General features: G+C 38.1%; 1 protein-coding gene and 1 pseudogene across 1 annotated transcript in view; one reads left to right on the forward strand and one right to left on the reverse strand.

Annotated features, from left to right (window-relative positions):
- LOC122081590 (ubiquitin carboxyl-terminal hydrolase 16-like) overlaps positions 1-27,383 on the forward strand; it is a 46,961-nt gene that overhangs the window by 14,272 nt on the left and 5,306 nt on the right. The window contains exons 4-7 of the mRNA XM_042648766.1: positions 11,383-11,468; positions 11,554-11,716; positions 11,967-12,087; positions 12,271-12,428. Of these exons, the coding sequence (XP_042504700.1) occupies positions 11,383-11,468; positions 11,554-11,716; positions 11,967-12,087; positions 12,271-12,428 (528 nt within the window). The remainder of the gene's footprint in view (positions 1-11,382; positions 11,469-11,553; positions 11,717-11,966; positions 12,088-12,270; positions 12,429-27,383) is intronic.
- LOC122082989 lies at positions 20,429-20,546 on the reverse strand (annotated as a pseudogene).

Consider the following 27,383-nt stretch of genomic DNA (forward strand, 5'->3'; position numbering starts at 1 on the left):
TTTTTTACCTTTTTCTATTCTCATTGCCATTGCTATTGTGATGAGAATGGTTTAAAGTATCGGTACGTATCGTACCAAATCAGCAGATATGTATTGATATCAGTTGTTATCGGCACAATACATGCCGATACGCTATAGGGGGAAACTTTAGTCCATATTATATCATGGCATTGTACCGTATTGTACGATACATACCGATACTCACGATACATACCGATACGTACATTTGGGCTCTTTTTTAATTTTTCATTATGTATCGATACGTATTGGTGTCTATCGGTCTGATACGTACCAATACAGTACGATATATAGAGTTTCAGTGGCATTTGGCCCAAATGTCTTGGTCAGTTTTATATTCTACTTGAAACAGAGCTTGGTTTTGCATTTCTCCTTCTTCCAAGCTGGTGCTACCTATTAAGGTCAAGGTTTGAAGAAAATAACAAAATTTGAAGCAAAAAGTGTGATTTCTACTTCCTAAGTGGAGGAAGGACTATTTTTTATGAATATTCAACTATTTTGTAAGTTCTTCTGAAACTCTACTTTTTTGAGAAACATAGGTTATATTTACCAATTTGTTTTTGCAAATCTAAGTTGTATTATTGTTAGAATAACAATTTGTGAGTGAAAATGTAAAGACAACTCTAGATTTCAAAGGTTTTACATATTTTTTTCCTAAAAAAATGTGGGTTTCAAATTTCTTAGATCTATTCAATATTAATGGTCCAAACTGTATGTATTTTTTATATGTTGCTTACAAGCAAGTAATTTATAACTTTCGTAATTTTTTATATGTTGCTTACGACAATGTTTAGCAAAAATACATGGTTCACAATGAAAGACATGAGAATGGGGAAAAGAAGTAAATAAATGCGGTAACTGTTTCTTCATAACAACAAAAGATGGATGTCCTAAACATTGGTGCCACAACATCACAGAATCCACAGAAATGCTATCAGTATGTCCAGACAAATAAGACTAAGTTGTAGCCAAAAGAGGTGATTGAGGTTTAAGTAGGTAAAGTCCTTTCTCTTCATGCCCACTGCCAATAATCCTCTTCGTTATCAAATCCTAAAAGAGAAAATGAGAAGGAAAAAATGTGATAACAGTTTAAGGATTTTGTCAGATGACTCACAGATAAAAGATTACGGGTAAGATCAGGAACGTGAAGAACGGAATCAAGTGAAATGGAAGAAGTAATAGGAATGCTACCTTTACTAGAAATGGAAGAAAGGGAGCCATTGGCAACCTTGACTTTATCTCTACCGGAACAAATAGAGTATGTATCATAATAATGGGATGTACCAGTCATATGATCTGTATCACCAGAATCAATAACCTAAGATGGTGCTGTGGAGGGGGCAGTGAGGAAACCTGCAATGCGGAAGCTGAGGAGTTGGCATTGTAAGGGAAGAAGATGATGAGCCTCCCAGTTGAGGCATAACCCTGCGGAATGTTGCAATATTGTACTTAGCAAGGGAACTGTGCTTTACCTGTGGGCTAGGAGTAGACCCTGAAGAAGTATGCTCGGCCTCAACACTGTGGGCTCTAGCTCCCCCACTACGTCCACCACGAGAACCACTAGTACCATCACGCATGCCAGGAGGTCGACCATGAAGAACCCATCATCTATCTTTGGTGTGCCCAGACTTCTCACAATGATCACAACGTCTATCATCCCCACGAGGTGGGCCCTGACCTCTACCACCACCACGCCAATCTTTCTGAGAACTAGTAGTAAGAGCTGACTGCTCAAGAGGAGGAGCATGTGCCATGGCCACCCGCCTGGTCTTCTCATTGATGCAGATTAATAACCAAAATAGGCTTGTTTTATTAGGAATAAGCCTAGGGTTGGGTTGTATAGGTGTTGGGCCTTCAGTCCATGTGGTTTGGAGTATATTGGGACACTTTTATGGGTCTAAAGGAGGGGCTTTGAGATTGAGTACGGGATTACTAGTTAGTTTTCTTTTTAGTTGGGGATTGATGGGGTTATTTAGTTTCTAGTTTCAGTACTTTTAATTCCTAGTTTCTATTTCCAGTTTTAGTAGCTAGAGGACCTTCTATTTTGTAAGTTTCTATTTCAGTTTTTGGAAACTAAAGTTAGTTTCTAATTTATGTGAATAAAGAAGAGGGCTCCCATTAAGCCTCGAACGATTTATGAATGAAAAAACTATGTTGTTGTTGCTCTTCTGAGTTTGCTTTGTGTGTGATCAAAGTGGTGGTCTTGTGTTTGATCAAGGCTGTACACACTCAAATAGTCAAACACAAATAACTTAATCATCATAATCATCCAACAAATCAGCAGATGGCAGATTCCCTTGTTGTCCACTAGAAGCATTTGCATTTTCACTGAAGTTATCTATGACATCCAAGTACTCATTAACAATGTCCTCTTCTTCCTCATCTGATCCTGATGACTCCCCAACAGCCCTCCCTCTACCACGGCATGTCTAACACATATTTCCTTTAGAGGTTGATGATTGAGCTTTTTGGGTCGATTGGGCCCCTCCATTGTTGCCCCCATTGCTCTACCAGCAACGTCCCATGTGAGATCAGCATCGGGATGGACTACTTCATCCACTTGCTCGCCAATCATCCACTCACTATTCCAATCCCGTTATTCAAGCACAAGTGGATTATAATTTTTGTTATCGAGACGCCTTTGTTGAAATCTTTCTTCTAGGTGGATCATTCAAACATTGATGTTCTAGCCTATTCCTCTTCTTGGTATGAATCTAAATTCATAAACAATAGAGAACAACAAACAAAGTCATTGTTCCAAAAATAAAAAGTCTAAAATATGAAATAGATGTAATACTCAGCTACTTACAAACTTAAATGTGCTCCAGTTGTGCTCACAACTAGAAGAGGAGCTACAAAGCCCTATAATACGTCTTGCAACCTTTGAAAGCTCAAAAGCATGACCTCTAAATGAACCCCACCAAGTAACTATAAAAAATATATATAAAATAAGCTAGATTAATATTTAATACATCACACAAAGTACTTACTAGCTACTAGGTACAAACAAAACAACTAAACAATATACTTACTAGGACTCTTGGTTGCCCGTTGTTTAACCGCCATTTCCGAGGCAAAAGAATCTCGAGAATATCTATACAAAGTGGCTTGAGTATTTATCTTGTCTTGTAAAGCTGGTTCATGTATCATTCTTTCAATGACTTCATTAAATGCAAGCTATAGAGAAGATATAATTTGGTAGTCACCATCATCACTTTCCTTGTAACAAAAAAATTTGCCAGGATTAAGAAATAGTGCTGCTCTATACAAAGGACACCCCATCTGAATCTCCCAACGCGTGTTAATAATACGTAACACTTTCTTGTATTGCCTTTCTCTATCCCTAAAATTTTCTTTTATTTTCTTTTTTGCCTCATTCATGGAAAATTGAACCTCAGGCATAGAAGGCCTCTCATCACCATCCACAATCCTCAAGACAGAAGTGGTTTTGAAGCTCTAAGACAATTTTTCAAACCATTCCAAAATACTACAACAAACTCCGTATCAACCACTTTCTTCCCAACCTTGGTCTTTGTCAAATTAGAACTAGTCCATTCTTCAGAAATAAACAAATGCCTCAAGTCATCTTTATATTTTAACAAACTTTGAAGTTTCAGAAATGCAGTTGCAAATCTAATAACTGCTGTCCTCACAAGATCCCTCCCATTTGTTCTAGCCCTCATTGCATCAAGAATGCGTGTGTGCATGTAGATGAAGTTGGTTACTTTTTTTTCCTTATCACATTCCTATTAGATTTCAAGAATTCTATTTCCTCCAACATCAGGTCAATGCAGTGGGTTGCACAAGGAGTCCAATATAGCTTTGTCCTCTTCTGCATCAACATTGTATCGGCTAATTTATAAGCCGATGCATTATCTGACACAACTTGCACAACATAGTCCTCACCAATTTCTTGAACTTTGTTGTCAATCAATTCAAACAACTTCTCTGTAGTTTGAGTTATACTGGATGCATCAGTAGATTCCATAAAATATTCCCCTTTGGACAGTTAATGAGGAAATTAATTAAATGCCTTCCTCTTTTATTCGTCCACCCATCAGTCATTACAGTGCACCCATACTGCTTCCAATACTCTTCATATTTATTCATCTCCTCTGCAATTCTATCCTTTGCTGCCTTTAACAATGGCACCCTCACTTCATGATAACTTGGGGGCTTATATCCTGACCTGTACTATGCAATAGATTCCACCATCATCTCAAACCTCCTTGACTTAAGAGCATTGAATGGAATACCACATTGATAAACCCAGTCAACAATGTGATTATCAACTCTCTTTTTTTCTTCCGCTGTTCTAAACCGGTTCTCTATAGTAGTCTGAGTACTACCTTTAAGATGCCTCTTAGCAATTACTTGCTCAGGAATCCATCTAACATGAGCATCCATGGGGCCCTTTACTTGTGGTTGAATGACTACTTTCTTTCTCTTAGCAGCTGTCCCAGAGCTAGGAATAAGTCTAGAGGTTGTAGTAGAAGGAGTCCTACTAGACTGTCTTTGACCTTCAACTTCTATATCAACATCCACGTCAGCACCAGCATCAACCTTCAACTTCTATATCAACATCCACGTCAGCACCAGCATCAACATCAACATCAACATCAACATCAACATCAACACCATCATCATCCAAAATGTCTTGCATCATCATCATCATCATCCAAAATGTCTTGCATCATTTTCTTCTTATTGCGCATAAGAGCTGCATTCATCTCTGTAGCAATCGCTACAGTTGTCTTGGTACACTTAGCAACATCTCCATATCCACCCACCAAATGTTACTTTAACCTTTTAATTCCACACTTGAGGTTTTTGCCACAAAGAGTGCATTCAACAAGGTTCTTGTTTGAAAGGTTAGGCCAATACCCATACTTCCACCCAGGGTCATTTGATTTGGCCTTCCTGGTTGGGTCTTTGGACGGATCATATGCAGCCGTGCTTATATTATCACCCCCACTACTACCACCAACAGTACCATCCATTATGAACTCCTACTGTCCTATAAGTTACAAAACAGAGTATGGCCTTAACCAATACAATTAAGGCATTAACTAATTCTATTTTATAACCACAAGCATTGTCTACATTGTAAGAATCTAGAGATATAAAAGCTTTACAAAACAGAGTCACAGACAACATAGAATATTAGTTAAGCAATACAATTAAGTCATTAATTAATTATATATTTATGCTGTTATTGAACAGAGAAGAAAGAAGAAGGAACAGACTCACAAAGATGGAGAGAACTAGAGTACTAGACGACTAGAGAAGAACTGAAGAAGAAGGAGAAAGAGAAGCATAGAAAAAGAAGAATCAGAAGTAGAACTGCAAAAGATGAACAAGGAGGAGAGGAGTGAAGGAGAGAAGAGAACCAGAGTAGAACTAGTGGTTGCAGAGAATAACCGGAGCAAAGAATAGAAGGAGGAGAGCTAGAGAAAAGAAAAGAATTGGAGCAGAGAAGATCAGAAGGAGGAGAAAGATCAAAGAAGTCGCAGACTCGCAGGTGGGGCCCTTACCTGGTTGGCTACTGCTGCTGGTTGTTGTTGCTCTTGCTGTCGGAGAAGACGTCGCAGGTGGTGGTTGCTGGCTGTTGTTGCTCTTGCTGCCAGAGGAGAAGACATCGTAGGCGATGGCTGCTAGCTGCTGGTTGTTGTCGCTGTTGCTACCGGAGAAGGAGAAGAAGTCGCAGGCGGTGGCTGCTGGCTTCGAGGGTTTTGTTCTCTTCGAGCTCGAGGGTTTTTTGGTTCTTTTGATAATTTGTATTTGAGAAATTGAGGAGGGAATAAGTAGGGCCTCGAGGGTTTTCCCTTTATGCTATCAATTAAAATATAACAAAACTGTGTTAGTGAGTACCAGAAAAAAAAATTGACCGCCTTGTGAATCAGGCGTGATCTGGTGCCATGTCGACCTCTATCAGCCAATGACGACCGCCATTTGTGTCATGTAAATCGTAGCACTGCCATGATCTCCTTTTTCTGTCGATATGCCAAATCGCCGCCTAGGCAACGCCATGACAACTATGATCAGGTCTTTATCCATACCCCGTGGAAGACGATGATGATGGTGGTAAGTATGACTATGACCAGGAAGATACTAATGATGATGGCACTTATGGCATTCATGTAATTAGTAATGTCTTGGTGGCTGAAACCATGGAAGGAGACTCCACTGAATGATTCTACATTGAAGAGAGCATAGTAGACTAGACTAAAGCCGTGGAAGATGAGGTAGTGATTGAAAGAACTCCACAACAAGTCTTTGAGTAGCACTAGATTGTTTGTAGATTGTTCGTTCCAATCCTTGATGAAAAAAATTACCAACATTGATGACTCTATGCACACGACATTCACAGTTGGTATTGATTCAGAGGTGGAGCATATAGAGTTTGTTATACATCATGGTTCTTTGAAGAGAGAGCTCCACGCCTTGAAGGTTACCTTCCAAAGTCTACTTGAATTCTGTTTGGGAATGGTTACGGCTGCTATTCACATGTTGTTCCCCCCTCATCACTGCAAAATTCGAGGACGAATTTTTTCAAGATGGGGAGAGTTGATGCAGATTAATAACCAAAATAGGCTTGTTTTATTAGGAATAAGCCTAGAGTTGGGTTGTATAGGTGTTGGGCCTTCAGTCCATGTGGTTTGGAGTGTATTGAACTACTTTTTTGGGTCTAAAAAATGGGCTCTAAGATTGAGTACGGGATTACTAGTTAGTTTCTTTTTTTCATTAGTTTCTTTTTTGTTGGGAATTGATGGGGTTATTTAGTTTATTATTTAGTTTCTAAATCCGGTTTATTTAGTTTCTAATTTCAGTACTTTTAATTCCTAGTTTATATTTCCAGTTTTAGTAACTAGAGAACCTATTTTGTAAGTTTCTATTTCAGTTTTTGGAAACTAAAGTTAGTTTCTATTTTATGTGAATAAAGAAGAGGGCTCCCATTAAGCCTCGAACGATTTATGAATGAAAAAACTATGTTGTTGCTTTTCTGAGTTTGCTTTGTGTGTGATCAAAGTGGTGGTCTTGTGTTTGATCAAGGCTGTAGGGACTGGTGTCTGATCCAGTTGACACTATGCGATGAGAAGTCCGAGTGGATCCTTCTTATTTCTGGTTTTCTTATTGTGATTATCTTCTCCAATAGAGCAGGTAAGTGATCTGACTTTCTTCTGCAAATTCTGGGACAAGAAATTCTGTTTTCTCTTCCACCGACCCTTTCTGTTTTGGGAGCTTCAGTCATCTGATGGCTCTGTAATTTGGGTAGAGTGTTAGACCCATCCAGAAGAGAACTTGATCTTAATTTAAGACTGATCAGACCAGTGGTTAGGCTGATATGGGTTTTCCTTCAGTTCTGGCAGATTGTAATGCCTGCCCAGATTTGAGTTCTGGTTTTTGTTTTGTCTTGCTGAAGGGTTGCTGATTATATAGCCTATTGTTTAGCCCTTATATTTGGTGATTTGAATCACTAAATCATTGGCTGTTAGTTAGCTACAGTATTCCTGAATTATTGATATCGACTGTCAGTACTATCCTCTGTTGTCTCAGTTTATTACTAGTCTGTTGAGGATTATTGTGGGGGTTGTTTGGTTTAAAAGTTCCTATAGATTGAGCCTTGGTTAGGCCCCTATCCTAGTCTACATTACTCATTCTGCAAATAGCTACACACTTCATCAAGGGATGGAAGTGGAGACCGGCCCAATATTTGTATCCGGATCGGCTCATACTCGGGATTCAACCCACCAAGCAAAATAAGAACCCGCTCCTTCTCAAGTGTCTGGTAAATCGTAGCTTCATCCTTAGGATTGGACAGTTGGAGGTCTCTATAGTGATCATACTCTTCCCAGAGACTAATGACAGTGTTGTAGTACTCAGAAATGGTTTTATCTCCTTGCTTCATGCCAATAACCTTCTGAAGTAATTGATAAACCTTGGCCGAATCACCCACCTGGTTAAAGGTTTTAGTAACACTATCCTAAATATCCTTGGCAGTTTATTTCCTCGTAAACTTTCTTCCAATTTCAGGTTTCATGGAAAAAATAGTCATGCCATAACAGTGGAGTTTTCAGTCTCCCACTTTGGATATGTCGGGTCATCAGGTTGAGGAGCCTTAATGGTACCTGTAACATACCCTAGCTTTCCCCTGCTCCGTAAGGAAAGCTTCACAGAATGAGCCCAATCCAAATTGTTTGTGTTGTCCAACTTCACAATAGAGATCTGGGTATGGGGGTTATCAAAAAACATAGGAGTAGGAGGGGCGCTACTCGATGCACTGGCTGAAACATCACCAAAGAGGGCTCCAAGTCCACTATCTTCAGACATCTTGTGGATAAGGAGTCACAAACACAATGAGGAGTACATAGTCTACCCAAAAATCCCTTCACAGATACTCAAAAATAAATCCCACAAAGGGAAGAAACGCTATGCCAAGGGAAAAAACTGATCAAGGCATACTTTAAAAGAAGCAAGATAGGTCATGGCACTCAACATAACCCAACAAATACAGCTCACAGTCCAACACAACCAAAATCTGTCATTTGCAACCAGCAGAGAAAAAAAAAACAGGGTAGGGCAGTACCTGAAAAATGGGAGAATAAGAGGTTGTGAGCTCACACCTCTGTCCCTTTAGAACCGAGGGCCTGGTGGCCTAATAAAGAATGCTTGGGTGATCCAAATGAGCCATACACCACCCCTAATGGTGGCAGGATGAGAGAGAAAGCAGATTTACACGAGGAGGGCGGTAATCAGTGAAATGGTTCTAACAGCTCTCCAACAGCTTCAGCCCTTCTAAAAAACTTCTCAAAAGCTTGTTTGGACCTTCTTTCAACCTCATCTCACAAATACTTCAAATCTTCTCACATAGTGGTCTCTTCCCTTGTAACCTAGGGTTCCTAAGAGAGAAACTTGAAAAACGACTCTCAAACCAAGATGTCCTGCTCTGATACCAAGTTAGAATGTAAGGTTTGTGATAAACTAAGAGAGAAGGAGAGAAAGAGAGAGAAGAGGAAGAATCGGTTGGAGAGGAAGAAGATGAAGAAGAAGAATGGTAGAATGTGTGTGTTGTGTGTAAAGTCTCACTAACACCAATATATCACTTCACTAATATATTTATATGATATTACACATACCTCCCTAAGGAGAGATAAAAGTAAAACATATAACGACAAATTACTAAACTGGCCTTAGGGAAACATAACTAATATATCTAACACTTTCCCCCTCCCTCTGACTCTTATAATAAGAGTTGGTTAGAGGGGCGGGGTTATGCTTATAATTTTGCTTTCTTTTTTTTGCTCCTTTATTATAAATAAAGGCTTGACTGACCTCTTTGGCAATTCAAGCATTCTACCCTAGTTTTGCTATGAACATATATTATTCATACATAAGCAAGTGCCCCCTATTTGAATCCAATAAAAATAGTTTAAAATCCAATTTTTAAAAGGAAAAAACGTCAACCCTCCAGTCCAAGAATAAAAACTGAATTTTTTGGTTGTACAGGCGATTTTCAACTTTCAAATGCTGGGGTTTTTCTTAATTTTGAAAATTTCATAAATTTTATCATTGTAAAACATTGTTATAAATTAGAAGTCTGGTAAAATAATCATTTGTTTTGATATCCATAAAACTATTTCCATTTAGGCGATTTTATTATTTCAACAGCATTCACGCACTTTAAAATAAGTTTGACCGGAACATAACTTTGTCATTAAAACTCAAATTTAAGTAATTTTAACTTGTTGGAAAGCTGGTTTTGTGCTCTACCTAATACAAAATGTCTCATGCAAAAATAAAACTATTTGACTAGTCAAACTTATTATAGAACAAGAACATTTCTCAAAATGTTGTTTTGTTTATTACTTAATGTGACTTAATGTTGATATTTGACGATTTGATGTGGCTTAATGTTGAATTTTGATGACTTGATGTCGCTTAGTGTTGATTTTTGATGATACAAGGTATATGTAGCATACTAAATAATGTTAGAAAAAAGGATAAATAAAAAATAACACTTGATCACCTTGTTTGCCTTAAGGCGGCATAGTTGTCAAGGTGTTGCCTAGGCAGTTTGCCTAGGGCCCAGGCGACAGTCGCCTTGTTGCACTTCATGTCGCCTTGTGTTTTGACACTTATTTATGCCAAATATCATTTAAGTAAATTTTTTTTTATATTTCTTACATGTCAAATATCATTTAAGTAAATATTATTCATAAATAAGAAAATACCGCCTATTTGAATATAATAAAAATAGTTTAAAAATCAAATTCCAAAAGGAAAAAAAGTTAACCCCCCTAACAAAAACTGGATTTTGGTTATAGGGCGATTTTGAACTTTTAAATGCTGGGGGCTTTCTCAATTATGAAAATTTTATAAATTCTATCTTGTTAAAATATTACTAAAAACCAAAAGTTTGGTAGAATAATCTTTTGTTTTGATATCTGTAAATTTATTTTCATTCAGGTGATTTTAACAACATTCACACATTTAAAAATAAGTTTGACCGGAGCATAACTTTGTTATTACAACTCAGATTCAAGTAATCTTAGACTTGTTGGAAAACTGGTTTTATATTATAACTAATACAAAAAAATTTATGTAAAAATAAAATCATTTGAGCAGTCAAACTTATTATAGAACAAGAGCATTTCTCTAAATTTTGATTTTTTATAACTTAATATGACTTAATATTAATTTATGATTTAATATGGCTAAATATTAATTTTTAATGACTTGATGTTGCTTAATCTTTATTTTTTATATTACAAGGTATATATAACTTAGTAAATAATGTTAGAAAATAGGGAAAATAAAAAATAACACTCGGGCGCTTTCTCGCCTAAGCGCTTAGACAACCCTCCACCGCCTTGGTTCGCCTTGACGCCGTGACAACTATGTAAGGCGGGTGACTTATCACCTAAGCGCTTAGGAAGACCTCTAAAGCCTTGGTTCGCCTTGGCACCATAACAACTATGGTCAGATTCTCATAAATTCAAAGACCTATTACAGTGGAGAATGAACTTATCTGTTGTGATTGTGGTATTCAAAGTTGAAGTCTGTGTTTATTATTTTTTTAGTAGCAAGTTTGTGTTTATTATTTTTTTGGTAGAAAGTTTGTGTTTATTCTATTCTGGAATAAGATTGCCCTGTAAACAGAAAAATTAGGAAATTAGTTTTAAAAAAATGGAGTTGTTAAGTCACGATGATTAGATTTTAGTCCAACTGTCAACTGGACCACTGGGGATATTACACTCCAGCTGTTGAGATCCCAACAGCAGCTACTCTGACGCACTCTAAATTTTTACTTCTTTTTTTTGCTAGTGCCAAAATTTTAATCTTTTTTCCCCCCATTTTTTGCAGCTGTTATGCTAATGCTGTGCTCCAGTGCCTGGCATTTACTTTACCTCTTACCTCCTATCTTCTTCGAGGACTCCACTCTAAAGCATGCAAGTCTCTGCTTTTGATGTCCATTGTACTCATTCTAGTTTTCCTAGTTCTTTTTATCTTACATTCCTTCTTGTTCTTTTTTAGGTTCAAAGAAAGAGTGGTGTTTCACCTGTGAGTTTGAGGGCTTAATTCTGAAGGCAAAGGAGGGGAAATCTCCACTGTCCCCGATTGGGATACTCTCACAAATACAAAGCATTGGCAGTCATCTTGGTTGTGGTAGAGAAGAAGATGCCCATGAATTTTTAAGGTGGATTGCCTTTTGATATTTCTGTTGCTCACTGTATCAAAATATGCCTCTCTCACTTTGTTTCGATTTTATATTTTTTCAAGCATGTATTATGTATATATTCTGAATCCCCAATTCAGTTAATGATTATTGATTCAGATATGCTATCTCAAATTATGCCTCACTCACTTTGTTATGATTTTATATTTTTTCAAGCATGTATTATGTATATATTCTGAATCGCTAATTCTGTTAATGATTATTGATTCAGGTATGCTATTGATGCAATGCAATCTGTTTGCCTGAAGGAAGCGGCGGTTAATACAGTAGACCAGATGGCTGAAGAGACAACTCTTGTAGGCCTGATATTTGGGGGTTACCTTCGATCTAAGGTATTTCATGATCTTGGAGATTTTGTTTTAATCAGGGATATGTGGAATTTTTTCGACAATGCTTACATTCTTGTACTGCTGATCAGTTCCCTTTGAACACTCGTCAGTCTAATATTATTTCTGTTGACATATTATAACATCCAGATGTATTAACTGGATAAATTTTATGACTGGAAATTGCAGATAAATTGTATGAAATGCCAAGGAAAATCTGAGCGGCATGAACGGATGATGGATCTTACTGTTGAAATACAGGGGGACATTGGAATCCTCGAAGAGGCTCTAGCAGAGTTTACAGCCACTGAAACATTGGATGGAGAGAACAAGTACCACTGTGGCAGGTGAATTTCTTTAGTGCTTTGTCTAAGCACTGTTGTTTTGATTATATTATGTTGTCGACCATTTATATCCTTCATCCATTTGACTGCTTCTGGATAATCTTACCATGCTAATTCATGCCAATTAGCGGTTGCCGTGCTATCCATCTTATGCAATCTCCGTTAGGACCCCCTCTTATATTTGGGCTGGGTTTAGCATGAGATGCCTGTCTAATTATTAGTCAGACAGGTCACTCCTTTACCTGCTTTTATGCTTGTATTCCCTTTTGAACTGAACGCCTGAATGCCCACAGAAGACTATATTACCCAGACTCATTGCCCTCCCCATGGAATTGTGTGCAGCTTATTCATATTTGGCAATGGATGTGCCACGGACTTGGGGAGGATTCATTCTCTCTTGAGTCGTGGCCCTTATTATAAAAAGGAGGGTCAGGGGAGAAGTTGATTTCGGTAGTGGCCAGGCGTAACACTAGGCTGGATGGGGACTGGAGAGTCATAGTTGGTACGGTGCCAAGGCAAACCAAGGTGTTAGAGGGCCACCTAAGCGTATAGGCGACAAGTCGCCCGCCTTAAGATGAATAAAGTGCCTAAGGCGACTAAGTGTTATTTTTTTTCATTCTCTCTCATTTCTAACATTATTTAGTATGTTACATATACCTTGTATCATAAAAAAACCATCATTAAGCCACATCAAGTCATCAAAAATCAACATAAGCCACTTAAAATCAGAAAAAATCAACATGAAGTCACATTAAGTCGTAAAAAATCAACATTTAGAGAAATGTTCTTGTTTTATAATAAGTTTGACTAGTCAAATGATTTTATTTTTACATGAGACATCTTGTATTAAGTAAAGCACAAAACCAGCTTTTCAATAAGTCTTAGGCCCTCATTGGTATCATTTTTCTTTTTATTTTTGTTCACAAACATGATTTTGGCTGCATTTGGCATCATTTATGGAGCTTGTTTCTATTTTAAAAAAATTGATAAAACACAAAAACCAAAAAGAGATTAAGAGTCATTTATGTGTTTTGGCCAAAATTGATTTTCAGTTATTTTTGCGTTGAACTTTAATGAGCACATGCTCAATATGGAGGGGTAAAGTAGTTATTTGCTTTGTAATTAGAAATCCAGGCCTCTTGCCCCCTCTTTTTCAGTCCAAAGTGAGAAAGACAGTTATAAAAAAGATGGGTGAAGGGAATCTCATCACCCATTTCTTCAAAAAATCATTTTGCACATAGAGGTACCTAACTATTTCTCACAAAAAACCATTTTTGCCAAGTAGTTACCAAACCATTTTTATGTTTTGATAAAAAATGGTTTTCATTAATGATTTTTGTTAAATAAATAAAAATAAAAAAGAAAAATGATACCAAAGAGGGCATTAGATTACTTAAATCTGAGTTTTAATGACAAAGTTATGCTCTTGTCAAATTTATTTTAAAGTGCACCAATGTTAAAATAATAAAATCGTATAAATGAAAATAATTTTATGGATATCAAAACAAAATATTATTTTATCGGACGTTTGGTTCTTAGCATTTGAAAGTTGAAAATTTCCTATACAATAAAAAAATTCAATTTGTTCTTGGACTAGGGGGTTGACTTTTTATCTTTTTAGAATTGGATTTTTAAACTATTTTTATTGGATTCAAACAAGGGGTATTTGCTTATTTTTGAACAATATTTTAAGTAAATGAAACTTTTTACTTAGATGATATTTGACATAAATTAGTGTTGCGCGACTTGCACCTTGCAGTAAGGCACCAGTGCAATGAAGTGATAGTCACCCTAACTCTAGCTAGGCTGCCTGGATGCCTAGTCATTGCCATGACAACAAGACTCCTCCATTTTCAAAGTCTCAGCTTGAGCTACTGGCAGTCTGTTATGACACTCTCTTCCTCTTATGTCACATATAAGTATACCACCGTGTATCCTTGTGAGAAAATGGATGTAGGGTCCATTTCTAAAAAATATGGCCCCTAATTAAACCCTCGTTGTGGAATCATTCTCTGTAATAACCAAAATTTCTTATTAATATATTATATTATAGTTTGAACTTGTGTACTTCCACTTCCTTAATAGCACTTCTAAAATTAGTCAAGGGCAGATTTAGGATATTAAATCCCAGCCATCCATAGAGACAGTTCCTTATTCTTCTGACACTGATGAAAGCTTCCCAATTTAGATAGAACAACCCATTTGCCTCATATGATCAAAACCAAAATATTTCATCCAAATGTGTGAATGGGCTCAAAATCTGGTAAAAATGTTCAAAATCTGGAAAAATGAGGGCAATTCTTTGAAATTTGCGATGAAACTTTAGGGGATGCTTATTTAAGACAAATGGTGGTGTAAGAATTTCTAGAAACCAAAGAAAACCGTCCAAAGTGGTTTTAATGGTTTCAAAAGCTTGGTGGATATTGTATTGTGTAGGTTTCGAGTCTTTTGACCAGTATAAGTTATGGGAAAATGCTGGGCACGCCGTCGGTGTGCTGCATGCTAGCGGGTGCTGTGTCTATCTCTTTCTTTTCCCCCTTCGAATGACCTGCTGCCCCTTCCGTATGATGCCCCGACCCGTGCTTCCATTGGTGCCACCCCTCTAAACTGTGGCATGTGGGCCTATCCATCTCCCATAAGTTATTTTGCACTAAAATGTGATTCATATCGCACATCGTACATTTAAAGCAATAGAACATAGTGTATTATATTTTATTAAATATTGTTAACAGTATGAATGGGGAGAATGCTTGTGTGTTTTGAGTGATCACACAAGCCCTTTATTTATAATATGTAAAAATATAGTCATAATAGGAGTACAAGTCAAAATAGCATATATTGGTTATAAGTATACCCCCCCATCCAGCCGTCCCACTCTAAATAGGGTTAGTGGAGGGGGGAAAGTCCCAATGTGCCCCTTCGGCACATTTACCCCACATTCTAACAAATATGTTCAATTTTCTTTGTTTAGCAATTATGAGAAAATACTGTTTTACTTTAAAATAATAATAATAATAATAATAGCATCTATCTGTTGCATAATGCTATTCTATATTTTCGTAGTTAACAGCAATGTTGATTTTTTTTTTAGTTTTAATTCACATTTTAAGACCAAATTTATACAATAATTCAGTTAAAAAATTAGCCAAATAGAATCTCCTAGCAATTTCACACATTTTGACTTTGATTTTACTTGAAATGGCTTGAAAATTTTTATTTTACTTAAATTTATAATTTTGGTGTTTTGGCCGAAACTTTGGAATTTTGCACATTTTGTTCTTGCCAATTTCGAGTGAAATTTCACTTGCATTTCATTTCCACATCTATTTCGTTTTGACCACTTGGGAAGCTGAAATATTTTGTAGTAGTTCATGTATTTCAGTCGAAATTTTGAAATAGAATCTTCTGAATTCTTCAACTTTGAACTACGAAAAACTCCATAAAACTTTAAACCTTAAAATTTTGAAACAAAGTGAATTTCTTTCTGGAGAAATCATTTAAAACAGAAGTGTCAGTTACTGGATTTAAACCACAGTAGTCGGTAATTGCTGGAGTCGGGTGGCTGGAATCTGGTCACTCTAGTCAGACTGTTGTGATTGCTTGGTTCACAGGATTAATTAGGGGTTATTTTTGTAAATTTTCTTTTTATTCATGTTGATAGAATCGTAGGAGTTAGTAGGAGGTTGAGTTCAAGTCAGTTTTGAATCCTGTTACAGTTTTAGATTACTTTTAGGAAGTCAGTTTGAATCTATATATGGTTATAATCCTTCAGAGTTGAACATTGAATGAAAGTTTTGTTGGTGATGCTGCCAAGAGCTGTGTGTCCGCAAGTTCTGCAATTTTCTTTTCTCAGATCCTCCCTCTTATGTCTTTATTTCGTTTATCCCTTTGCTATTCTATTATCATCTTCTCCTTGTTCTTTCTTTATTGTTCTGTTGTTCTTTCTTTTCTTTTCTGTTGCCGTTTTCCTACCCAACTGCAAGGAGTTGATCAATCTCCGTAGTGACCGGCTTGGCCAGAAATTCTGGGACAGATTGCCCTTGTGTGGGTGACCCTAATCCCAGGGTTTTGTTTCCAAATACCTTCCCCTACCTTGAGAAGCACAACCCGCAACTAGAGAAAACTTTGGGCTTCCGGCAGGTTGTTTTCAGTAGTTTATCTTTGCATATCTGGTTGTTTAGACCAGTATTTGTGGGATCCGCAGCCTGTCTTTTTTAGCAGGGCTGATTGAAATGATCCACCATCTGACATTTAAGGTCAAATGGTGATAATATGAGAGAGAAATTGCTGGAGATCCCCTTTTCAGCTGGTCTGTTCTTTCTATTATGGGGAAGAAGGATCTTCTTAATTAACGAATGAGAATTGTAATCTCATAAATTACATATAAGCAAGAATTAAAGTATCGGTATTGTGTATCATGTTGGAGGGGTTATTTTAAGATGTATCGTATGGTATCAGAGATATGCAAGATACACTTGGAAATACACTTTTTGTGCAAAAAACACTATAAGTAAGCAATATATAACATGTATCACATATAAACACTAAAATGATGTACAACGTATAATGAGACAAATGCATTCAATTGAAATTGTTATAAAGGATGAAGTTTTTTACATATACTGATATGCAATATTTGTGTAGAAATTTCCCAACTCAATATCAATTGGTTTTTGCAAGAAAATCAGTATATATATATATATATATACATACAGACAGAAAAAAAAAAAAAAACAGAAGTAAAAACAGAGAATTAAGAAAAAAAAATTAAAGTTTTTCCAACTTACTAGTCTTGCACTATGTTTAGCTTCAATGAATGATTATTTATGCTTCAATAACATCAGTTTGATTGTAGATTTGAATTGTTTTTTATGAATGATTAAAAGCCCCAAGTCCAAGAAATGAAAGGGAGATCGATTGTGCAGTTAGGCTTCAAATTTTGGAAACTTACATACCGTTAGCGAGGCGAACATGCTCTGTTTTGAAGGTGAAATGGATTCTGTAGATACATATCTTAAGTATCGGTAAGTATCAGTGCGTATCGACTGATAATTGATACGAAAGGATACATTTCACTTTTTAAAAAAACCATCGCATCGTTCGGTACCATTATGATATGATTGGTTCGATACTTTAAATCATGGGGAGGATGTATTTGGGATTTCTAAAAAAGATAGGGGTAAAACCTAGAAAACTTTATGAATAAGGACTTATATGAAAGCTTTAAATTATCACACCGTATCGATATGTGTATCAGTATTAGTGGGTATACGTTGAGATATGTATCTCCTTTTTTAAAAGGGTTGTTGTATCCCACTGTATCGGCTGATACTAATGGAGGGCCTTAGGGAAGAAGGGGAAGATCAGAGTAGCAGGGGGAGGGGGAAAATCACACTCTCACTGAGCCCAAACCAAACCAATTCTCATTCAAAAATCAAATCACTCTAACTTGTCCATCATTACATCGTATACATGGGAAAAATAGATACATAAAACTGAAATAGAAGCTAGTTTAACCAGGAAACAATCATAAAAGGAAACTAATGCAAAAGGAAAGAAATCCTAACTCCTACGTTCAAGTCTGGGAAATAAAAGGCATGAAATAAAAGACAAGTAACTACTAATTTTATTTCCAACCCTTGTTGGACCAAAGCCCTAGGCTGGACCTGTTCTTTTTGGCTCATGGCTTCCAAAGCCGGTCATGCTGGTCCAACCAAACAAGTGCAACTGAATCTCCATCAACTCTCCTTTGAAAAGAACTCGACTTCGTCAAGTTAGGAAAATGACCGAGGAGACCGTCTGAAGGAATATGTTGAATGAGGAACGATCCCACCTCTTGTTGAGCTTAATTTCAGGGATATTTTTGATAGGATGAAACTTCATAGTCTTATTGGCATACTTGAAAACATAAGTGTTGACATAGCCACAATGTTGGACTTTCTTGTCAAACAACCATGGTTGACCAAGAAGGATATGGCACACCTTCAGAGGGAGGATGCCACATTGGACTGTATCCTTAAATCCACCAATAGAATATGTGACCAAACACTTATCTGTGATCTTGAGATTATTGTTGTTCACCCAAGCAACCTTATGGGGATTTGTATGTGGCTTTATCTTCAATCCCAACTTATGAATGAGAGAGAATGTTAGTGCCAGTTGGTCATTGCAGTTCACATGTGTCTAGAAATACTATTGCGACGCCAATCTTCATTGTTAGTGATTTTCAGAGTGGTCAAAACATGACAAATGACATAAAAAAGATGTGGGTCCTCATCATTGAGAGTGTCATGGACTTCACCTGATGCACACTTTTCCCTTAAATCAACTGTGCCAGAACCAAGTTGCTCTTCGGGAATATAAGGTATAGAAGAATCCTTATCAATAAAAGCAAGCAAACGGTTGGGACACAGCATTGAAATGTCTATATCCTTTGCACATAAAGCACTGATGGGGAAATTTTGACGTCCCAGATTGTTCATCGAAACCACGCCGAGGTGAAGCATATGGACGATTAAGCTGTGAAGATGATGTCCGAATCACGTTGAGGTGGAGACTATAGTCGGCTAGGTCGTTGAAGATGCCATAGATGAAGTAATAGCTTGTGGATTGCTGAATGACTTTTCCTGGGTGGAAGGCTGTTGGTGAAAGGATCTAGTACCTCAAGGAAAGGATTCTGTAAAAGTTCTCCGATTGTATGGGCATTTCAGACTGTCTTCAACCTGATATGCTACCTTTACAACATCTTCCATGCTAGGTAGTCGACTATATGTAAGGGCAACACTAATTTGAGGGTGCAAACCGTTGAGGAATTGTGCCACCAATATTTCATCCCACTCAAAATTAGAATGAGTGGCAAAAATAATAGAATCTAGCAACATACTCTTCAACTGTCAGATTTTCCTATTTCAACTGTGCAAATTTGAGGTGCACGCATTGCTTGTAATCAGGAGGCAAAAATCTCTGATTCATGGCTTCATGCATTTCAGAGCAATTAGTGACTAATCCAATGCCTCGATTTTGGTTCTATTGTTGTTTATTGACCCAACAGACTCAAGCCATGCCTTTTAGTTTAGCCTCTGCAAATAGGATCTTTCGGGCCTCAGTCAATCGGTACCATCTGAAAAAGGTTTTCAAGCTGTGGATCCAGTCAAGGTACAATTTTGGATTGTTATCTTTATAAAAATCAAGGACATCCAGTCTTGCTGCCCTTTCCATTCCATCATCATATCATCCAGTTCCATATGGTGGAGGAGGTGGAGGTGGAGGTGGTGTATGATGTGGTGGTAGTGGTGACAGTGGTAGTGACGGATCCTGTGGGGTGATGTTGGAAGAATCCCCAGATTGAATGAGACTCTTTCCTCTATCTGAAACCACCAATCGGTCAAGAGAAGCTTGTATGGTTGTCATCATTGTTTGAATAGAGATGACAACGGTGGTGAGGGTATCGACACGTTCGGTGAGGGTGTCAATTTTGAGTCAGTCTCACCTATATAGGCATTGACCTATTGGAGAACTTCATTGTTGGCTATCATGGTGGAGATGAGCAAAGAACATTTAGAAGGTAATGGCAAAATGGTAAATAATTCTTTTTTTTTTCGAAGGATGACAGAATTGTAAATAGATGAACTTCAATGAGAAACACGAGTGTTAGTCAATGAGATATGGTGTGATAATATGTGAAACCATCGATATGTCTCTTAAAACCCCCATGTTTTTTTGTCGGTTGGGAGTTTTGGAGGTTTTGTTTTTTGTTTTTTTTTTTTATTTATTTTGGGGGGGGGTGTAACACCCTAATCTGATATTTATACCCCTACTTGTGGACAGGCAAGAAGAAAGAGCAGAGGAAGCCAATGCTGGCATGGTTGGCAGTTGTGGAGTGCCAAGAAAGCAGAAGTGACCCCACCTGCTCCTATTCAGCTTGCCAATATCATTGGGGAACTCATAAGGAGGGGTGGACAAAGAGGTAAGTTTAAGTACAAGACTAAGAATAGTAGGAAAAAAAAATGCGACATGAGGACTTCCCATGGGGTCACCCATCCTAATACTACTCTCACCCAAGCACGCTTAACTACGGAGTTTTATGGGATTTGGTGCATTAGTGCTGGTATGATCGCACCCACACTGGTAGGTCCAAAACTGGCCAGCCAATTTTGTCTAGCAGAATGTAATTTTTGGGTTTCTACACTGTGGAGTCCACCTCTGTTGTGCAAAATTCTCATTATATCCCTGTAGGAAGAGACTTAAATGAGGCATGAAATGCATACTTTAGAGGAAATGAATTTATAGACAACTAGGTATTATATATATATATATGTATATAGTATGTATGTAATTTATATAGAAATAAAAGAGGGCAGTCAACTTAAGAAGGCAGCCAAACAAACCTTAGTTATAAGGATTTAAGAGGGCAACCAAACAGACCTTAGCAATACTGGAAGAGGGCCAGCCAAACAGACCCTTGGGGCTGCCTTATATATAAGGGATAATGGGCTGAGATTGCATTAAACGTGACTCTGCTATAACAATAAGGAGAAGAAGAAGGAAAGAGAAGGAAGAAGAGGAAGAAAGAGAAGTGAGGAGGGAACTCACTCACCTCAGGCTGCTCTTAGATCAACTCTGCACCCAGGTAAGTGAACTTACTACTGCAGTAAGGTTAATTAGGTAATTTCATGTAGATTGGGCAGCTAGGGTTAGGGTTTTACCCAATTGTTAACTACCAGGGAATCCCTGTAAGTAGAATAGCTGCCCAGTAAAGAAAGTCCTAATTTCTATAGGCTATTGGGGACCCAACTGGTAAAAAAAACCCTATCCCTGCTAAACCCTAGAACATAGGACTGCTTCTTTTTTAGTAGGGATTATGCAATAAGGGCTGGAATAGGGTTGATTTAGTGGAAATTCTGCCAAAACCCTAGGAACATAATTTTATTCAAGCTGAAATTATGCAATAGGGGCTGAATTAATTAGGTTAGGTTAGTACTTATAAATGTTCATCTCAAATTGATGGCCAAGTGATAGAGAACCCTTAGGGAAGGGAGGGGAAATCAGAGTAGAGATGGGAAAAGGAGGATCACACTCAAACATTCATTCAATAATCAAATTGCTCTCTAAATCTTCAGTCGATTACAACCAATATATAGGAAAATAGGAACATGAAATTAGAAACTTAACTGGAATGGAAACTAGCCTAAATTAGGAAACCACTATAAAAGGAAACCAAAGCAAGGAAATAAATCCTACTCCTACGTTCAAGTTTGGAAACTAAAAGCATGAAATAAAATACTAGGTAAACTACTAATTTTATTTCCAACCCTTGTTGGACCAAAACCCTGGGCTGGACCGGTTCTTCTTGGCTCTTGGCTTCCAAAGCCGGTCATGCTGGTCTAACCAAGAAAGGGCAGCCGTATCTGCATCAACTCTCCTCCTCTGAAAAGAACTCGACTCCGTCGAGTTAGGGAAAGGACCGAGGAGACCGTCTGAAGGAATACGCTGAATGAGGAATGATCCCACCATCTTCTTGAGCTTAATTTCAGGGAGATCTTTGGCAGGATGAAACTTCATAGTCTTGTTGGCATGCTTGAAGGCATAGGTATTGGCATAGCCACAATGCTGTACTTTCTTATCAAACAACCAAGGTCGACCAAGAAGGATGTGGCACACCTTCAGAGGGAGGACATCACATTGGACTGTATCCTTAAATCCACCAATAGAATATGTGACCAAGCACTTATCTGTGATTTTGAGATTAGTGTTGTTCACCCAAGCAACCTTGTAAGGATTAGGATGTGGTTCTGTATTCAATCCCAGCTTACGAACAGCGTCTTCAGAGACAACATTAGTGCAACTGCCTCCATCAATGACCAAGGTTAGCAACTGATCATTGCACTTCACACGAGTCTGAAAAATACTACTGCGGCGCCAATCTTCATTTTCAGTGGCCTTTTGAGTGGTCAACACATGACGAATGACATAAAAGGGATGTTGGTCATCGTCACTAAGAGTGTCATTGACTTCACCTGTTGCACGCTCTTCTCTTAAATCAACTGTGTCAGAACCAAGTTGCTCTTCGGGAATATATGGCAGAGGAGATTCCTTATCAATAAAAGCAACCAAACGGCTAGGACATTGGGCACTGATATGTCCAAATCCATTGCATGAGTAGCACCGAACTGTGAATTTTGAAGAATCAGAAGGTTTATCTGAACCACGCCGAGGGGGTGAATATGGGCGAGTAGGCCGTGAAGATGACATTTCAGAAACATGTTGAGGTGGAGAATACGGCCGACTAGGTCGTGAAGAAGCCATAGATGTAGCACTTGTCTGTGGCTTGCTAGATGACCTCTCTTAGGTAGGAGACTGTTGCCAAACGGAACTAGTACCTCGAGAAAAAGTATCTGTAAAATTTCTCCGGTTGTATGGGCGTTTCAGACTTTCCTCAACCTGATATGCTACTTGTACGGCGTCTTCCATTGCAGGTAGTCGACTAGATGCAAGGGCAGCACTAAGTTGAGGGTGCAGACCATTGCGAAATTGGGCCACTAAGACTTCTTCATCCCACTCAAAGTCAGAACGAGTGGCCAAATAATAAAATCTAGCAACATACTCTTCAACGGTCAAATTCTCTTGTTTCAACTGTGCAAACCTGAGATGCATGCGTTGCTTGTAATCAGAAGGCAAGAATCGTCGATTCATGACTTCATACATTTCAGCCCAAGTAGTGACCAACCCAATGCCTCGGGTTCGGTTCTGTTGTTGTTGCTTGATCCACCAGACTCGAGCCGTGCCTTTCAGTTTGGCCTCTGCAAATAGGATCTTTCGAGCCTCAGTCAACTCGTACCATCTGAAGAATGTATCTAAACTGTGATTCCAGTCAAGGTACAATTCTGGATTATTGTCTCCATAAAAATCAAGGACATCCAGTTTTGCTGCTCTTTCTGCTCCATCATCATGTCTACCAGTCCCATATGGTGGAGGAGGTGGTGGTGGTGGTGTATGATGTGGTGGTGGTGGTGGTGTATGATGTGGTAGTGGTACTGGCAGATCCTATGGAGTGGTGTTGGAAGAATCCCCAGACTGAATGGGACTCTTTCCTTTATCTGCTGTCACCAAACGATCAATAGAAACTTGCATAGATTCCACCATTGTTTTTAGGGACGTGACCATGTTAGTGAGAGCATCAAATTTTGTATCAGTTTCTCCTTTGTAGGAATTCAGCTGTTGAATAACTTCACTATTGGCTACCATGGTGATCAGTAACAAAATAGCACTCAAAGAATAATGGTAGAATAGTAAATAACTGGATGCTTAAAGGGCAGGGGCAGAATGGTATTTTTTTATTTTATTTTATTTTTTTTTTTTTTTTTTTTTTTTTTTTTTTTGAAGTTCAAACTAAACCACAAAAAGGATAGGGGTTTGATTTGGAAAAAAAAAGATATGGGACAAGAGGGGAATAAAGGAGAAAGGGAGGGGTATTTTGGCAAGTCAAAGAATTTTGATTAAAAAGAAACAAGAAATAAGAGGGTTGGGGTTTCACCGACAAAGGAGGGGAAAACAAAAGGAGGGGAGGTTTCTGCCCGTCGGAGATGGAGAACCAGCGACCGCCGCCGCAACAGAGGGGGGATGGAGACGATGACTGCGACTGCAACGAAGACTTCGACTGAGCCTTTCTTCTTCGCCTGGTGGAGTAGATGACTGCGACTGCGACTCATGGGAGCCTGCGAACCAGGTACGTGAGTTCTGCTCTTTCTCTTGCTTTCTCTTTTCTTCTTCTGTTCTTTTTCTTCGTCGACTCTCTCATCTCCTTTTTCTTCTTCTTTCTTCTTGCTTCTATCTCTCTGTCTTCTCGACTTTCCTTCCCCTTCTTCGTCGACTTTTTTTTTTTTTTTTTTTTTGGCTGTCGGACAAAGAAAGAGGAAGCGGTAGGGCAGGGAGGGTTTTTTTTTTTTTTTTTCTTTCTGCTATCGCTTTCTGCTACTTCTCTCTTCTTCGTCTTTTATACTTTTCTTCCCTACTTCTCTTCTTTTCTTCTTCCGGATTCTGATTGTCTTCTTCGTCTTTTTTTTTGTTTTTTTTCGTTGCTACTGGCAGAACCCAGGGACGACGATCTTTGTCGCTTTCTTTTTTTTTTTTTCCTGTGTTCTCAGTATCGGTGGAATCAGACACAGAGAATGGGAAGGGAAGAAGAAAGATGGGGAAGGAATAGGATCCTTCGGCTCTGATACCAAGTTGATGGAGAACCCTTAGGGAAGGGAGGGGAAATCAGAGTAGAGATGGGGAAAAGGAGATCACACTCACATATTCATTCAATAATCAAATTGCTCTCTAAATCTTCAGTCGATTACAACCAATATATAGAAAAATAGGAACATGAAATTAGAAACTTAACTGAAATGGAAACTAGCCTAAATTAGGAAACAACAATAAAAAGGAAACCAAAGCAAGGAAATAAATCCTACTCCTACGTTCAAGTCTGGAAACTAAAAGCATGAAATAAAATACTAGGTAAACTACTAATTTTATTTCCAACCCTTGTTGGACCAAAACCCTGGGCTGGACCGGTTCTTCTTGGCTCTTGGCTTCCAAAGCCGGTCATGCTGGTCCAACCAAGAAAGGGCAGCCGTATCTGCATCATATGGATTTTGTTTAACTCGACACACATGGTTCTTCTCTTCCTTGTGTCTATTCTCCCCCCCATATTTGCATTTTTCCTTTTTTACTTCACATTCTTCCTCTTTCTTTCTCCTATACTTATTTTTTCTTTACTGTTTTTCATCTTTTTCCTTCATATCTCTTCCCATGGCTTGCTTTGATTGATTACAACAAAAGATTTCTGTTGCAGCATATTACGAGAGAGAGAGAGAAAGAGAGAGAGGGAGAGAGAGGATGAGCTAGCTGATCTAGGACCCTGCCTTTTATCTGATCTGCCCGAAGCACCAAGGCAAATGTAGAGGACTCAGCACTCAGGTCGGGCAGCCGCACAGGCTAGTTGCAGAGGAGTGGAGGGAAAGAAACAGAGAAGAAAAGGTGTAGCAATGATGGACTGAAGGTTTGGGTCTTTTCCCCTCCAGCCAACGGTTTTATTTAAGTTAATCAAATCCTAAGGCTAAAATCTCGCTAGCATGTAAGATTCCAAGGTAATCCGCTAGCATGCCTATCCCTGTCTCATAAGAAAATAAAGGAGTATATAAACCATTAACCATAATAACAGATAACCTAGGTATGGGTTTTCAGAAAAAAATTGTACCCTTTATGAGACAGAGGATTTAGAAAAGTGTCTGGCTAGAAAGCGAAATGGTTTAGTGTTGTGTTCTGGACAGGGCCTAGAATGTAAAATGTGCTTATTAGACGGAATTAATTTCAAACAGCCAAGCAGTCTCAGAGCAGTAAGGAAACAATAGACGCCATACAACTGCTTTAGCATCCTCAAAGAAAAAATCAACAACCATGAAAGCCAACTGCTGCCTTCCACAGACTTCCTACTTAACCTTTTGGGTATTTTTCTTGAGTCTACAATATCAGTACCATCACAAAAAATTCTACTATTTTTATTGAAATCCTTTGCTGCAATACCCTAAAGAATCCACTACAGGTCGCTTTAAATCCAAGAAAAAGATGAGCAAGAAATCCAAAATATCCCTGCAACAGCTTCACTATCTCCCTGTAAGTCAATTTTTATGGCATGGAACTGTGGTACCAAAGCACTATCATTTACCAAGATATCATATTGAACTAGCAAAATTATATGTACAAACTAGAACAAGAAGTTATGAACAAAATCAAAATTATCTGAATTGAAAGCCGAGAAGCTGAATATGATTGCTGGTGATAAGTAGTTGAACTGTTCAAGCCAAGAAGCCCACAACTACACACACTCACTTTCACACTAGCAGAATTTTCATACCCTCAAAACAGCCCTAAAGTAACCCAGTACAATTAATAAACCCCACTTAAACACTGCAGGTCATGGCCAATAAGATCAGAATCAACAATCACAGTTCACAGATCTGTAATTCCATACTATTTGATACTCATCACTAGTCAAATTTTGTATGAGAACAAGTCTACAAGCTAGATATTTAGTTAGAGGGAATCTAATAAGTGAAGAGTTTCAAATGAAATCTAAAGGCTATAGAATGGGAAAATGATTCAGGAGTGTTTCCATCTTTTATGTCTTCCATTTCATTCTAAACAATACCCAAACTACAATATTTTGGTGATGGAAGTGAGATAGTGTGGGGTGATTAAAATTAGGTAGGGAGAGCTAGATTCCTGGAGAGTGCTGGTTTCCGCGAGATTAGAGAATTATTTCCAAGAATTGGGTAGATTATATCACAACCTTGTAATTCATCATCCGTTAACATAAAACTGTAGACTCATACAAATCGATAAAGTTGCAGAGAAAGAGAGAGAGGACAAAACCTAAACCCTGAAAAGTTGCAGAGACATATCTAGACGGCGACGATCGGTGGCAACGGAGGAAGGCTCCCTCTCCTTCTTCTGCCCAATGGACGACGGGCTGCTAATTCTCCAACTCAGGCGAGTTTCCTCCTCACTGTATAAATAGTCTTTCTCTCTTTCAGTCCCAAGTCTTTTGGTTTCTCTTTCTCTCTCTCTCTGCGGAGATTTCTCGAAGTCTATTTTAAAAGGGAGTATTCCTTTTTTCTTTTCTTTTTTCAATAACGAAAAAATAAAAATGGATTATAAGACGTCTGAACAGTGAGAATTCAGGTTGGCAGTAGTTGTGATATACTGCTATCGATGATCTTCCTACCTATCTGTACAAAATGGAGCCCATGGCTCGATTCCGGGTCGCATTTGCAGAGTGTATGTTCCATGGATTTACGCTGCGTTTGGTAATGTTTCTAGAGTATTTTTATTCTATGAGAACGAAAAAACAGAATAAATCGTTTGATGGATTTATGATGTGTTTCGTTTTTTTAAAGCAAAAAGTGAAAAAAA

The sequence above is a fragment of the Macadamia integrifolia genome, chromosome 6 (assembly GCF_013358625.1).
Source record: "Macadamia integrifolia cultivar HAES 741 chromosome 6, SCU_Mint_v3, whole genome shotgun sequence".
Lineage (NCBI taxonomy): Eukaryota > Viridiplantae > Streptophyta > Magnoliopsida > Proteales > Proteaceae > Macadamia > Macadamia integrifolia.